The 15,576-nt window shown below is 43.5% G+C and overlaps 1 protein-coding gene across 2 annotated transcripts in view; it reads left to right on the top strand.

Annotated features, from left to right (window-relative positions):
- si:ch211-113g11.6 (uncharacterized protein LOC559008 homolog) overlaps positions 1-15,576 on the top strand; it is a 60,627-nt gene that overhangs the window by 12,295 nt on the left and 32,756 nt on the right. For both annotated transcript variants that reach the window (XM_062062618.1, XM_062062617.1), the window contains 7 exons: positions 945-1,040; positions 1,121-1,226; positions 4,452-4,559; positions 5,329-5,468; positions 5,569-5,747; positions 5,839-5,947; positions 6,024-6,231. In XM_062062618.1, the coding sequence (XP_061918602.1) occupies positions 945-1,040; positions 1,121-1,226; positions 4,452-4,559; positions 5,329-5,468; positions 5,569-5,747; positions 5,839-5,947; positions 6,024-6,231 (946 nt within the window). The remainder of the gene's footprint in view (positions 1-944; positions 1,041-1,120; positions 1,227-4,451; positions 4,560-5,328; positions 5,469-5,568; positions 5,748-5,838; positions 5,948-6,023; positions 6,232-15,576) is intronic.

Here is a 15,576-nt window from a genome sequence, read left to right as displayed (position 1 = left end):
TTTTATACTGTATCTGCTGCTAATCTGGACTGGGTTTTGCAAGTTGTTTCTTATTGTTTATTTGCTTTTCTGCACCAGGTTAGCCCATCAGTGGGAGCACGGTAACATTTTTAAGTACCTGCAGCATCATACACTTGTGTGTGTAAATGTGTTTTCATGAGGTTTCCTGCCGCATCATACACTTATGTGTAAATGTGTTTTCATGAGGTTTTCAAAAATAAAGCTCTCTTGAGGAAAGTGTACCCCTGGGAAAATGTATTCATAATTTATAATATTTATATTCAAGTTCATAGATTTGATATTTATGTTCTAGTTGAAAACAGCCCTATGAGGAATTTATAGTAAAGTTCATAAAAAGTTAATAGAATTAAAATTTGATTGAGAATGTCAGACTATTTCATTCAGAAAGACTGTAGATTAGCTAGTTTATTTAAAATATCCTAAACTTTTTTTTGACCCTGCCTCTTAAAAGAATCGGAACCGAGAATCGCCAGGAATCGGAATCGAAACAAAGAATCGGAATCGGAATCGTTCGAATTCAAACGATACCCAACCCTATTCCCATCCCAGTGGCTTCACACTCGGCTGCGAACCGATCCAGTGAGAGCTTAAAATCCTGGCCAGATGAAGCCATCAGGATCACATCATCTGCAAAAAGCAGAGACCTAATCCTGCAGCCACCAAACCGGATCCCCTTAACACCCTGACTGCGCCTAGAAATTCTGTCCATAAAAGTTATGAACAGAATCGGTGACAAAGGGCAGCCTTGGCGGAGTCCAACCCTCACTGGAATCAGGTCCGACTTACTGCGGACCAAGCTCTGACACTGACCATACAGGGTGCGGATCGCCAATTAATAATTAATAATTAAAGATGAACCAATTTTTTGCGCTTCATTGAGCACCATGTCCTCGTCTCACTGCCGTGGTTTCTCTGTCTTGCAGATGGAGTGTGATAATTTCATCACAGTCATTGAGAAAGTCAACGACACCTTCATCGTGTGTGGGACAAATGCTGGGAGTCCTCGCTGCTGGATGCTGGTAAGAGCGCCACACGCGCTAACAAGTGTTACAACTCTTAAAAAAAAGTGCATCTGCAGAATACACCTCCTGTTCGGCAGGTTAACGACACAGTGCTGACCGACGTCCAGGGAGTCGGACAAATCGCATCGCCCTCTGACATCTCCCCACCTTACCCCTCGCAGAGGTCCATCAGCCTGCCCGCAGGTGAGAGAGTGTCCGTTTCATCAGCCGCAGGATGTCCGCCTCCATATTGTTTGTGTCAGCATCACATGAACGAGCGCTAGTGCGTGTAACGTTATGATCTTCTAATAAAGGGCCGCCGAAGCGAATCAAGAGCAGATGTTCTTTATCAGTCTCCCAAGGACGCTACATCCCCTTTTTGTTCCTCGCTTGTCCCCGCACCAAGCCGAGTCGTTTTCCCAAGATATAAACTAAAAAGTCACGTTCGGAAATGAAAGCGACCTTCTGCGAGGGCGCCACGGAGCGTTTGTTCAACCTTTTGGCGCAGAGGGCCTTTTTTTTCATGCCGATGAAGGAGTTAGTTTGCACTGCAGGGCACTCGGCGAGACAGAAATTGATGATCGGAGTGTTTCTCCTTAGCTTGAACACTTGTTTAATAACGACCTCCTGATTAAGATGTTACTGTGCTGAATAGATACCTGGACACTGTGGAGCGTGACGGAGCTGAACGACTAAATTCTGGTTCTTTTTATCCACAATCACACGGGCAGTGACCATTGTGCTTTTTCTTTTTAATGCAGATCAAGTCGCTTATCCGCAGCAAGGCAAAGACTATTTGTCATGAACAAAGCCCTTTTACTAGGATGCAATTACAACTACACCTTTCTCCACCTCCAGCTGGCCTCTTTTAGGAAAATCAGCTATAGTTTCTACACAAGGCAGAAAACACATGATTCTTAGGGTGATGATTCTATTCAGATTCCTTTCTCAGTTCAACATGATTCTCGCAATATATTCTTTGGTATACAAAATACAATAATAAATTAAAGTTGCAAGCAGCGTTGGTCGGGCCCGCATATTTGGCAGGTGCTAGTTGCTGAAGGATGTCAATCTATGAAATGTAGGTCTAAGTGAGACCTACATAGAGGTTTTTGTTTCATGTCTCTAAGACGTTCCTACCGGAAGTTACAAGCAGTTTTGTCTGTGTTTTCCTCCGAGGAGCAGTTTTGTCTGTGTTTTATTCCTAGGGGGCGCTAGAGCGCAATTTTGAGTTTTGGGGTTCGTTTTCTTTATTAGATCGCAATTTCCGCCAGTCCTGATGTGTGTAAAAAGTTTGGTGAGTTTTGAAATATTTTAAGGGGGTCAAATTACAGCTCAAAGAGGCAAAAATGAGTGTTTTTATGAAACTTTTGTTTTGAAGGGGTGATTGCCAACTTCCTGTTGATTTTTGCTGAAGGATGTCAGTGTATGAAATCTAGCTCTAAGTCAGACCTACATAGAGGTTTTTGTTGCATGTCTCTACGATATTCGTACTGGGATTTAGAGGAAGTGTTGTCTGTGTTTTTTTCCTAGGGGGCGCTAGAGCGCAGTTTTGATTTTTGGGGTTTGGTTTTTCCTAAAAGAGTTTTGTTCGCGTTTTTTGATGTGTGTGTAAAATTTGGTGAGTTTTGAAGCATGTTAAGGGGGGAAAAGTAGTGCGCAAAGCTGCGAAAGAATAATAAGAAAGAAAGAAAGAATAATAATAATAAAACCTTACAATTTCAATAGAGTCCTCTGTCCCTGTACAAAGGACTCCCTGTGGGAGTCCTTTATACAGGGCCATGCGGGCCCTAAATATAATAGATATAGTATAATAAAACCATTTTCAAAACACAGGTTAAAAAAGCTCATCTTGGCTGTTCACGTAGGACGTATACACATACTTGCCAACCCTCCCGATTTTCCCGGGAGACTCCCGAATTTCAGTGCCCCTCCCGAAAATCTCCCGGGGCAACCATTCTCCCGAATTTCTCCCCATTTCCACCCGGACAACAATATTGGGGGCATGCCTTAAAGGCACTGCCTTTAGCGTCCTCTCTCACCTGAAAAGGAGACTATTATATATGTCTCCGTTATCCATAGGTTGATCTACAACCCATAAAGTAGGCAGGCACGGAGTTATTTCTCAGCGTGGGTTTATTCCAGCCGGCACGTTAATACACTGACACCCAACATCCGGATTCCCATCATGCATTGCTTCAAAACAACGGCAAGTAGTAATGTCCAAAAAACATAACAGAGACAAAGCAGAAGAACGAAGAAGAGACATGGCGACGACGAGTAAGAAGAAGAAGTACGCTTGCAAGTTCCAAAATGATTGGAAGAAATAATTTCAGTTCATCCAGGACCGCTCGAAGGGGAAGGGGTATGCTGCCTGCACATTTTGTAGATCAGACTTCTCCATTGAACACGGTGGCCGAACGGATGTACTCATCCATAAACGGATTATTTATATATATACATATATATATATAATATATATATATATATATATATATATATATATATATATATATATATATATATAAGAAATACTTGAAAATATATACATCCCCGGCTACCCCCCCTCACACTACAACCCCTTACACTCCCGTCCTTGCACGCTACACCGCTACAACAAAGATGACGGGGAGAAGACGCTGTCGAAGGTGAGCCACGTAAATAAGACCGCCCACAAAACGGTGTATCCGGAGGCGTCTGTCAGTCAGCGGCTTTAAGATGATGTGTAAAACATCATCTATGCAACATTTTGACCAAGGAACCACCATTACATGTTATGTAGACCGCAAGGAAGTCTTTTACATTTCCAAAAAAATATATATATATATAATCCGGTGCGCCTTATATATGAAAACAATTCATTCATCGGCAGTGCGCTTTATAATCCTGTGGTCCGGAAAATACGGTATGTGCTTTGACTGTGATCTAGTGTCCACTTTTGAGTCTTTGTGGTGTAAAACGAGTAAAACATTAATGCAGTATAAGGTTACAGGGGACACCTAAACATTGATAAGAAATTCACAAAACCACAAGTTGATTCAAGGTTATTTTTTAAAAAAAGGCTCAAAACATCGCAAGTTTTGTCGTAATTTTCCAAAAAAGGTGACGTCAATTCAGGCATTTTCGGCCGGATGAAGTCGTAATTACTCTGCATAAACCAAGCGTTGAGGTTTATCAAGTATCGCTATGGAGACAGAGCTCAAAGGAGAAGGATGAGTGTTGGTGGCTGTCAGCCTGCGGCCTTCATGTTGGCTCTGCTCCTCGTCCTCATCTTCATCCTCCTCATCCTTGTGTCTTTAGCCTCCTGGGATTCTGCCTTTATTCTGTAGTCAATGTTCTCTCCGCATCTCCTTCCCTGCCTTCCTCACTCCTCCCCCTCCAACACGCTCGATTGTGGCCTTTTCTTACCTTCTGTTCTCGTCCTCTCAGATGGAAGTCTGTATTCCGCCATGTCATCAGTGGGAGGCCACGCTGGTTCTATCCGCCGTACGTTCGGACCCCAGAAACTCCTGAAGACAGAAAACGTTTGGCTGCTGAGTAAGTCACGTAAAAACTTCAAAGGTAGATGATGACTGCAAAGATAGCGTTTACGCTTTGGATTGATTACACATTATTTGGAAAGGTTAGGTTAGGTTGGCTTCAAATCAAACACTAATTTTCCTGCTACAACAATCCATCCATCCTTCCATCTTCTTCCGCTTATCCGAAATCGGGTCGGACGGGCAGCAGCCTACGCAGGGAAGCCCAGACTTGCCTCTCCCCAGCCAGTTCGTCCAGCTCCTGCCGGGGGATCCCAAGGCATTCCCAGACCAGCCAGGAGACAGAATCTTCCCAACGTGTCCTGGGTCTTCTCCGTGCCCTCTTACCGGTCGGACGTGCCCTAAACACATTCCTAGGGAGGCGTTTGGGTGGCATCCTGACCAGATGCCCGAACCACCTCATCTGGCTCCTCTCCATGTGGCGGAGCAGCGGCTGTACTTTGAGGTCCTCCCGGATGGCAGAGCTTCTCACCCTATCTCTAAGGGAGAGCCTCGCCACCCGGCGGAGGAAACTCATTTCGGCCGCTTGTACCCGTGATCTTGTCCTTTCGGTCATAACCCAAAGCTCATGACCATAGGTGAGGATGGGAACGTAGATCGACCGGTAAATTGAGAGTTTCGCCTTCCGGCTCAGCTACTTCTTCAGCACAACGGATCAATACAGTGTTTGCCTGTCGATCTCACGATCCACCTGCTACAACAAACCAGAACCAAAACCACTAGCTATGGTTTCAACGGCACCCTCATTTTTACGTATTGTGACTCAGATCCGCAGTTTGCTGGGGCCGCCATCATCCCTGCCTCCCTAAAATACAAGGAGGAGATCTACTTCTTCTTCAGTGAGTTCAACAAGACAGCCCGAGTGGACGAGGAGCCGTACAGGGCCCGCATCGGCCGGATCTGCATGGTAACAAGACTTACAGATCCCGAAGAGCAATAAGGATTGTCTGTCACAGGATTCGATTTCGTCACCGGCGTCGACATTCACAAGTCATCTTGATTCGCAGGTGGACGAGGGCGGGATCAAGGCTCTGTTGGCCGACTCGTGGACCACCTTCCTGAAGGCACGGGTCATGTGCGGCGCCGGAAACACTCAGCAGCAGTACAACAACATGAAGCATGCGGTGGTACTGACAGCTAAGGACAAGCGGGCCGGTGTCATGTACGGCCTGTTTTCCAACGCGTGGTGAGTTGGAACATCCAGAAAGCTAACCTCTCACACGTCTTATTATCTGTCAATCAAACCATCTCCTTAATATTCCGGACTTGTTTTTCAGGGGCAGAAGTGTGATTTGTGCCTATTCCATAGAAGACATCGACCAGGCCTTCTCCACATCCAAACTTAAGGGCTACAGCAGCTCCTTTATTGGCAGTCGTCCTGGGATGGTAAGAAGACCCAACCAAGTAGAACTCCCTCTAATTCTGGTCCGTCCTGATCCTACGGCATTGCTTGCTCTTGTAGTGTGTCCGTAAAAACTCCACGGCGGGCGGTCCCAACGACATAAAAAACCTGGGCGTGATCCGGTACCATCCGGAGATTGAGGACGTGATCCGGCCCGTAGGCGTGGCTCCGCTGGACCTCCCGACGGATGACCAAATCACGCACACGGTGGCAGACATTGTCCTCGCCGTCAACGAAGAGCACTACAGCGTCCTTTACCTCGGAACAGGTAAGGCCTCACTCGGGAGAACAAAACGGTATTGATTCGCAACCTTTACTTTTTCCGTACCGACGAAAAAACACACGGAAATATTCGCGAGGTTTCGTGTTTTGACAAAAGCACTCAGACTCGTCGGTAAGAAAAGAGGAATGATTCATCCGTTGTCCGTAATCCTTGAACCGGCGAACGAGTAGAAACATCTATAAAGAAAATGTATGCATCTCTTTTCATGTTTATTTCTGACACAAGCGCTCTCATATTCTGTTTATATGTGATCAAACGTGCACGCTGAGGGGCTGCCATTGCTTCCAGAAGGCCCTCCAAAAATTGCCTTGCGCCTGAGGGAGATTACCATGGCAACCGTCACAAGTCATATGTGTGCACGGCTGTCTCCCTGCTCTCACATTCACAGGAAGGCGTCACATTTATCAGCATAGAGTCTTTGCCGGTGGCCCCGTTTACACTGCACACCTGTTTTATTTGCCCTAAAGAGACCCAGATCCGATTTTTTTTCATCAGTCTAATTGCTCCAAAGTGCTTTAAATCTGATCTTTTTGCATCAAATTCAGGCCACATCAGGAAGTAGTCCGAATCCAATTAAAATCTGATCTTTGCAAATGTGACTTCAGTCTAAATGCAATGCGACCTGAAGCAAAGTCTTCTTTCGACGGCTGAATTTTCGGTGCATCACTAGTCAATAGTGCGCAAATAATTGGCAATATGTAATATACGAATATATATATTTTCATTCCGAAGAAATAGCGATTGACGCTAAGGCGTATTTGCTCACCGTATTTTCTGGGCCATAGGGCCCACCGGATTATTAGGCACACTGCTGATAAATGGTGTATTTTTTATCTTTTTTTTATATATTATACTGGACTCTCACAATATTATGTTAGATCCACTATGGACTGGACTCTCACAATATTATGTTAGATCCACTATGGACTGGACTGTCACTATTATGTTAGATCCACTATGGACTGGACTGTCACTATTATGTTAGATCCACTATGGACTGGACTCTCACACTATTATGTTAGATCCACTATGGACTGGACTCTCACAATATTATGTTAGATCCACTGTGGACTGGACTCTCACAATATTATGTTAGATTCACTATGGACTGGACTCTCACACTATTATGTTAGATCCACTATGGACTGGACTCTCACACTATTATGTTAGATCCACTATGGACTGGACTCTCACACTATTATGTTAGATCCAGTATGGACTGGACTCTCACACTATTATGTTAGATCCACTATGGACTGAACTCTCACACTATTATGTTAGATCCACTATGGACTGGACTCTCACACTATTATGTTAGATCCACTATAGACTGCACTCTCACACTATTATGTTAGATCCACTGTGGACTGGACTCTCACACTATTATGTTAGACCCACTATGGACTGGACTCTCACAATATTATATTAGATCCACTATGGACTGGACTCTCACAATATTATGCTAGATCCACAATGGACTGGACTCTCACAATATTATTCTAGATCCACTATGGACTGGACTCTCACAATATTATGTTAGATCCATTATGGACTGGAGTCTCACACTATTATGTTAGATCCACTATGGACTGGACTCTCACACTTTTATGTTAGATCCACTATGGACTGGACTCTCACAATATTATGCTAGATCCACTATGGACTGGACTCTCACTATTATGTTAGATCCACTATGGACTGAACTCTCACAATATTATGTTAGATCCACTATGGACTGGACTCTCACAATATTATGTTAGATCCACTATGGACTGGACTCTCACACTATTATGTTAGATCCACTATGGACTGGAGTCTCACACTATTATGTTAGATCCACTATGGACTGGACTCTCACACTATTATGCTAGATCCACTATGGACTGGACTCTCACAATATTATGTTAGATCCACTATGGACTGGACTGTCACACTATTATGTTAGATCCACTATGGACTGGACTCTCACACTATTATTCTAGATCCACTATGGACTGGACTCTCACACTATTATGCTAGATCCACTATGGACTGGACTCTCACAATATTATGTTAGATCCACTATGGACTGGACTCTCACTATTATGTTAGATCCACTATGGACTGGACTCTCACACTATTATGCTAGATCCACTATGGACTGGACTCTCACTATTATGTTAGATCCACTATGGACTGGACTCTCACACTATTATGCTAGATCCACTATGGACTGGACTCTCACAATATTATGTTAGATCCACTATGGACTGGACTGTCACACTATTATGTTAGATCCACTATGGACTGGACTCTCACACTATTATTCTAGATCCACTATGGACTGGACTCTCACAATATTATGTTAGATCCACTATGGACTGGACTGTCACACTATTATGTTAGATCCACTATGGACTGGACTGTCACACTATTATGTTAGATCCACTATGGACTGGACTCTCACACTATTATTCTAGATCCACTATGGACTGGACTCTCACACTATTATGTTAGATCCACTATGGACTGGACTCTCACAATATTATGTTAGATCCACTATGGACTGGACTCTCACTATTATGTGAGATCCACTATGGACTGGACTCTCACACTATTATGTTAGATCCACTATGGACTGGACTCTCACACTATTATGTTAGATCCACTATGGACTGGACTCTCACACTATTATGCTAGATCCACTTGACGTCCATTGCACCGGTCGCCCGGGGGGCAGGGGGGTCCCCACATCTGCGGTCCCCTCCAAGGTTTCTAATTGTCCCATTGGGTTAAGTTTTTTCTTGCCCTGATGTGGGATCTGGGATGTCGTTGTGGCTTGTGCAGCCCTTTGAGACACTCGTGATTTAGGGCTATATAAGTAAACTTTGATTGATTGATTGATTGATTGATTGATTGATATAAGGCACACCGGATTATAGGGTGCATTAAAGGAGTCATATTATTATTATTATTATTTTTTAAATGTAAAAGACTTCCTTGTGGTCTACATAACATGTAATTGTGGTTCTTTGGTTTTCCAAATCATCTTCCATCTTCAAGCCACTTTCTGACAGTCGCTTCAGGATGCGCCGTTTTGTGGGCGTGTCTTATTTACGTGGCTCACCTTCTGCAGCGTCTTCTCCCCGTCATCTTTGTTGTAGCGGTGTAGCGTGCAAGGACGGGAGTGGAAGAAGTGTCAAAAGATGGAGCTAACTGTTTTAATGACATTCAGACTTTACTTCAATCAATAACGGAGCACCATCTCCTCATCCGGAAACAACAACACCCGAAATGTGTCCCGTGAAAAACCGTCCGACCAGAACTCTCTAATAACTAAAGTTTCTTGGGTGAATAATGTAAACTCACTACACCGGTATGTTTTAGCGCTTTCATGGCGAGTTTACTGACAGATATAAGTAAGAACTTTAGACTACTTTATATTAGAAATGGCAACAGTGGGGGATGAATGTCACATAACAAGAAGATAGAGAAAAAGAAGAAGTTTATCGACAATGGAGTCGGCACAGACTATAAAGGCGGAAGCGCACCATTTTTCAGGATTAGTGCAGATTCCAAATACAGATCAGCAGGTACCAGAAGGGAAGAAAAGTTGATTATTGCAAAACAAAACGCCAGATAATATGTCTTACCTTATACACACACCATAATAATACTCCTATGTTTAATGCGCCGACAATCCATCAAGCGGTGCGGCTTCATAGCTTACCAAAGTCGTACTAAAACATTTTGATAGATATTTGAGCGCCGTGTGTAATGTTCTATATTTTCTATGGAACATATACAATTTTGGTTTTGTTTACTTGAGTCCTATTGCAGTGTACACGTATCTCTTATGTTTGACTGCCATCTACTGTTCGCATTTATCATTACACCATGTACCAAATAAAATAGCTTCGAGGTGGGTAAGCTCAACCAAACCTATTCCGTACATTAGGCGCAACGAGCTATAAGGCGCTGTCATGATCCGTGGTCCGGATCATGTTTTGTTATGTCCTGTTAGTTTTGGACTCCCTGAGTTCCTGTTTGTGCACTCCTGGGTTTATTTTGGTCACCATGTGGATTAATTGCACTGTCGAGTTTTGAGGGGAAAAAAAAAGGATTTCAAGTGCGCCTTATAGTCCGGAAAATACGGTACATGTTACGTACATTGCGTGCGTTGTAAGTGAGTTAAAAAATAAAGCTAGATCTACATTGATGTCCGCGTTGCCTCTGCTAAACAGCCACAAAAAGATTAGAACCCTACCAAATATATTACACTATATATATTCATTAATACATTATAATACTTTCATTTATTTTCATGTAAAAAAAACCATTCCTTTTTAAGGTGGCGATTTTTATTTTATTTTGTAGTAGTACAGAATCCGGTCAACTCCCTGTGTTTTCACTTTATCGACCTGCGCATGCACGTGACGTCGAGGCCACACTGGGGCCACACTGGGGCCACATTTGGACTCGCGCGTGTTTACACTGGAGCCAGATAAAGAACACATTGTACTTGCAATGTCAACAGTCGGCTGGAAAAACAACATCATTTGGGACACTTTGGCCTGCAGTGTCAACCTAGTAGTCAGTGTTGTCCGTCTAAGATTAGGGATTTGGTGGAAGCTAAAAATACCGCTAAGAAAACTATTTAGCAAGAACAAATGGACGGCCTCTCGCTGTGGGCGGAACGAAGTGTGGAAGCAACAGGGGGCACGGAACAGAACATGACTGTGATGGCCTGAAAAGAAAGTGGAGCACATTTATGTTTAAAAGACGACGAGAGCAGTGGTAAAAAATGTCCCCTCTATTTAGGGGGGGCTCAGCGGGAGGTCAGTCCAAACCCACTTGGCCCGCTTGGGGGGGGGGGGGCAGCGGGTATAACGTCACACTCAGTGGGTGGAGCTTAAACCAGAATATGACTTTTACATTATAAAACCGGCAGTACTTTCATCGTCCAACTGGTAGCCATTTTCTTGTTTTTTTTCTAAGTGTCTGATCGAGAGAAGGTAAAAAGAGGTGTTTTTACCCTCTTTCGATTTGGTACTTAGAAAAAATCCAAGAATTTTTTTTTTTTTTCCCCGTTTTTTTGCTAAGTGACTGATGAGAGAAGGTAAAAAGAGGTGCTTTTTACCCTCTGTCGATTTGGTACTTAGAAAAAATCTAAATTTTTTTTTTTTTCCCTCCGTTTTTTTTCTAAGTGTCTGATCGAGAGAAGGTAAAAAGAGGTGCTTTTTACCCTCTGTCGATTTGGTACTTAGAAAAAATCTAAATTTTTTTTTTTTTTCTCTGTTTTTTTTCTAAGTGTCTGATCGAGAGAAGGTAAAAAGAGGTGCTTTTTACCCTCTTTCGATTTGGTACTTAGAAAAAATCCAAGAATTTTTTTTTTTTTCCCGTTTTTTTTCTAAGTGTCTGATGAGAGAAGGTAAAAAGAGGTGCTTTTTACCCTCTGTCGATTTGGTACTTAGAAAAAATCTAAATTTTTTTTTTTTTCCCTCCGTTTTTTTTCTAAGTGTCTGATCGAGAGAAGGTAAAAAGAGGTGCTTTTTACCCTCTGTCGATTTGGTACTTAGAAAAAATCTAAATTTTTTTTTTTTTTCTCTGTTTTTTTTCTAAGTGTCTGATCGAGAGAAGGTAAAAAGAGGTGCTTTTTACCCTCTTTCGATTTGGTACTTAGAAAAAATCCAAGAATTTTTTTTTTTTTCCCGTTTTTTTTCTAAGTGTCTGATGAGAGAAGGTAAAAAGAGGTGCTTTTTACCCTCTGTCGATTTGGTACTTAGAAAAAATCCACTTTTTTTTTTTTTCTCCGTTTTTTTTCTAAGTGTCTGATCGAGAGAAGGTAAAAAGAGGTGTTTTTACCCTCTTTCGATTTGGTACTTAGAAAAAATCCAATACTTTTTTTTTTTTCTCCGTATTTTTTAAGTGTCTGATCGAGAAAAGGTAAAAAGAGGTGCTTTTTACCCTCTTTCGATTTGGTACTTAGAAAAAAATCTAATTATTTTTTTTTTTCTCCGTTTTTTTTCTAAGTGTCTGATCGAGAGAAGGTAAAAAGAGGTGCTTTTTACCCTCTTTCGATTTGGTACTTAGAAAAAATCCAAGAATTATTTTTTTTTTTTCCTGTTTTTTTTCTAAGTGTCTGATGAGAGAAGGTAAAAAGAGGTGCTTTTTACCCTCTGTCGATTCGGTACTTAGAAAAAATCCCAATTTTTTTTTTTCTCCGTTTTTTTTCTACTGCTTGTCCCGTTCGGGGTCGCAGGGGGTGCTGGAGCCTATCTCAAATCACGGCATTAAAAGTAAAAAATAAAGACAACTTCAGATTGTTTTCTTTGTCTTTGTCAAAAATAGAACAAACACATTATGACAGCCGACTCGGTGGCCTAGTGTTTAGAGTGTCCGCCCTGAGATGGGTAGGTCATGAGTTCAAACCCCGGCCGAGTCATACCAAATATTATAAATAAAAATGGGACCCGTTACCTCCCTGCTTGGCACTCAGCATCAAGGGTTGGAATTGGGGGTTAAATCATCAAAAATGCATCCCGGGCGAGGCCACCGCTGCTGCTCTCTGCTCCCCTCACCTCTCAGGAGGTGATCAAGGGTGATGGGTCCAAATGCAGAGAATAATTTCGCCACACCTAGTGCGTGTGTGACAATCATGGGTACTTGGCCATGGATGCTGTCCAGAGTCGGGACCCGGGGTGGACCGCTTGCCTGTGCATCAGTTGGGGACATCTCTGCGCTGCTGACCCGTCTCCGCTCGGGATGGTCTCCTGCTGGCCCCACTATGGACTGGACTCTCACTATTATGTTAGATCCACTATGGACTGGACTCTCACTATTATGTTAGATCCACTATGGACTGGACTCTCACTATTATGTTAGATCCACTATGGACTGGACTTTCACAATATTATGCTAGACCCACTCGACGTCCATTGCATCCGGTCTCCCCTAGAGGGGGGGGAGGTCACCCACATCTGCGGTCCTCTCCAAGGTTTCTCATAATCATTCACATTGACATCCCACTGGGTTGTGAGTTTTTCCTTGCCCTTATGTGGGCTCTGAACCGAGGATGTCATTGTGGCTTGTGCAGCCCTTTGAGACACTTGTGATTTAGGGCTATATAAATAAACATTGATTGATTGATTGACTTGAACTTTTATCAATATTACAATAAAAATATAGAAAAAACTACAGACATCGGCAACGTTTAGATCCATGAAGGAAAGAAGAAAGTGAATGTATGTTTATAACTGAATACATTCACATCCATCCATTTTCTACCTCTTGTCCCTACCATTTAGTGGTCAATTGTACGGAATATGTACTTCACTGTGCAAACTACTAATAAAAGTCTCAATCAATCAATCAATGGTGCATGCAAAAGAGCAGCAGGCGGCTCTGGCCTGCGGGCCGGTTCTAGTACTAATCAAATATCATCCCGGGGGCCGTAGATCATTCATTCGCGGGCCTTGACTTTGACACCCCTGTTTTAAGGGGTCTGCCGTTGAGTTTTGTAGACCAGTAATTTGCTCAAGTGATTGTCTTTTACAGATTTGGGTCTACAAAAACACAAATCCCTTAAAAACTTCAAAATTAATGGCTACCGGTGACGTTGGAAGTACCTCCAGCTGTAGGAATCATAAATCATTACAAAGTATCTCCATACTACAAACAAAATGATGAATCCTACAAAACAAAATGGCTACCGGATGTGACATCCATCCATCCATCCATCCATTTTCTTCCGCTTAACCGAGGTTGGGTCGCGGACCTAAGCAGGGAAGCCCAGACTTCCCTCTCCCCAGCCACTTCGTTCAGCTCCTCCCAGGGGATCCCGATGCGTTCCCAGGCCAGCCGGGGGACATAGTCTTCCCAACGTGTCCTGGATCTTCCCCGTGGCCTCCTGCCGGTTGGACGTGCATCCTGAGCAGATGCCCGAACCACCCAATCTGGCTCCTCTCCATGTGGAGGAGCAGCGGCTTTACTCTGTGCTCCCCCCGGATGACAGAGCTTCTCACCCTATCTGTAAGGGAGAGACCCGCCACCCGGCGGAGGAAGCTCATTTCGTCCGCTTGTACCCGTGATCTTGTCCTTTCGGTCATAACCCAAAGCTCATGACCATAGGTGAGGATGGGAACGTAGATCGACCGGTAAATTGAGAGCTTTGCCTTATGGCTCAGTTCCTTCCTAACCACAACGGATCGATAGAGCGTCCGCATTACTGAAGACGCCACACCGATCCGCCTGTCGATCTCACAATCCACTCTTCCCCCACTCGTGACATGGAGGTCATAAACCATGACGTGTCAGAAAATCCCCCCAAATAGGTGGGTAGTATTAGCCGCACTCCTTGACCTATGGATGACCCCTCTCAATCCCCTGCAGCCCCACTTAATAGATGGAACGTATTACTACTGAGAGCACTCTGGTCTCCTTCCTAACTCTTAACTCATTCCTGTCAGACGACTAGAGTATTGGTGACATCACCGCTTCTTTCACAGCAGATCTAGAATGTTCCCTTCTCTGAGGACGGTGCAGCAGAGTCAAGCAACGGTTGTAAATTTCACTGCAATAAGGCGCTTTTGGTAGCCATCCACAAGCTTCTGGCTGTCATGATCCGTGGTCCGGATCATGTTTTCGTTATGTTCTGTTAGTTTAACTCCATAGTTCCTGTTTTTTGTGCACTCTTGGTTGCCATGGTGGTATATGATTTTCACCTGCCGCTGGTGTTCGGACGCTCACCTGGCTGTAATCAAGAGACTATTTCAACCGCCTTTGCCAGTCAGTCGGCCTGGCGTCATTGCTCGTTTCAGGTCTGATTCTATAGTTATGCTAGTTATTGGTTTCATGCCACAGTTTCATGTTGTTCTATGCCAGGGGTCGGCAACCACTCTGATGCGGCTCAGCTACATACTTGCCGACCCCCCCCGATTTTCCCAGGAGACTTATGAATCTCAGTGTCTCTCCTAGATAACTCCCAGGGAAAAAATAATCCTATTTAGACTATAAATACTAAATAAAGGGCGTGCACTAATTGCACTGCAATAATTGTCCTCTATAGCATTTACATACAGCGTGTCAGTCCAGCCACATGTTGCATGTTGTTATTACTTGCACACACAGGAGACAGCAAAGCATACTTACTCATCAGCCACACAGCTTACACTGACGGTAGCCGTATCAAACAACTTTAACATTGTTACGTTACAAATATGCGCCACACTGTGAACCCACACCAAAAAAGAATGAAAAACACATTTCTGGAGAACATCTGCACTGTAACACAACATAAACACAACACAACCATTACCCAGAATCCCATGCAGCCCTAACTCTTCCGGTCTG

The sequence above is a fragment of the Entelurus aequoreus genome, linkage group LG11, assembly GCF_033978785.1.
Source record: "Entelurus aequoreus isolate RoL-2023_Sb linkage group LG11, RoL_Eaeq_v1.1, whole genome shotgun sequence".
NCBI classification, from domain to species: domain Eukaryota; kingdom Metazoa; phylum Chordata; class Actinopteri; order Syngnathiformes; family Syngnathidae; genus Entelurus; species Entelurus aequoreus.
This window is presented reverse-complemented; position numbering and strand designations above follow the sequence as displayed.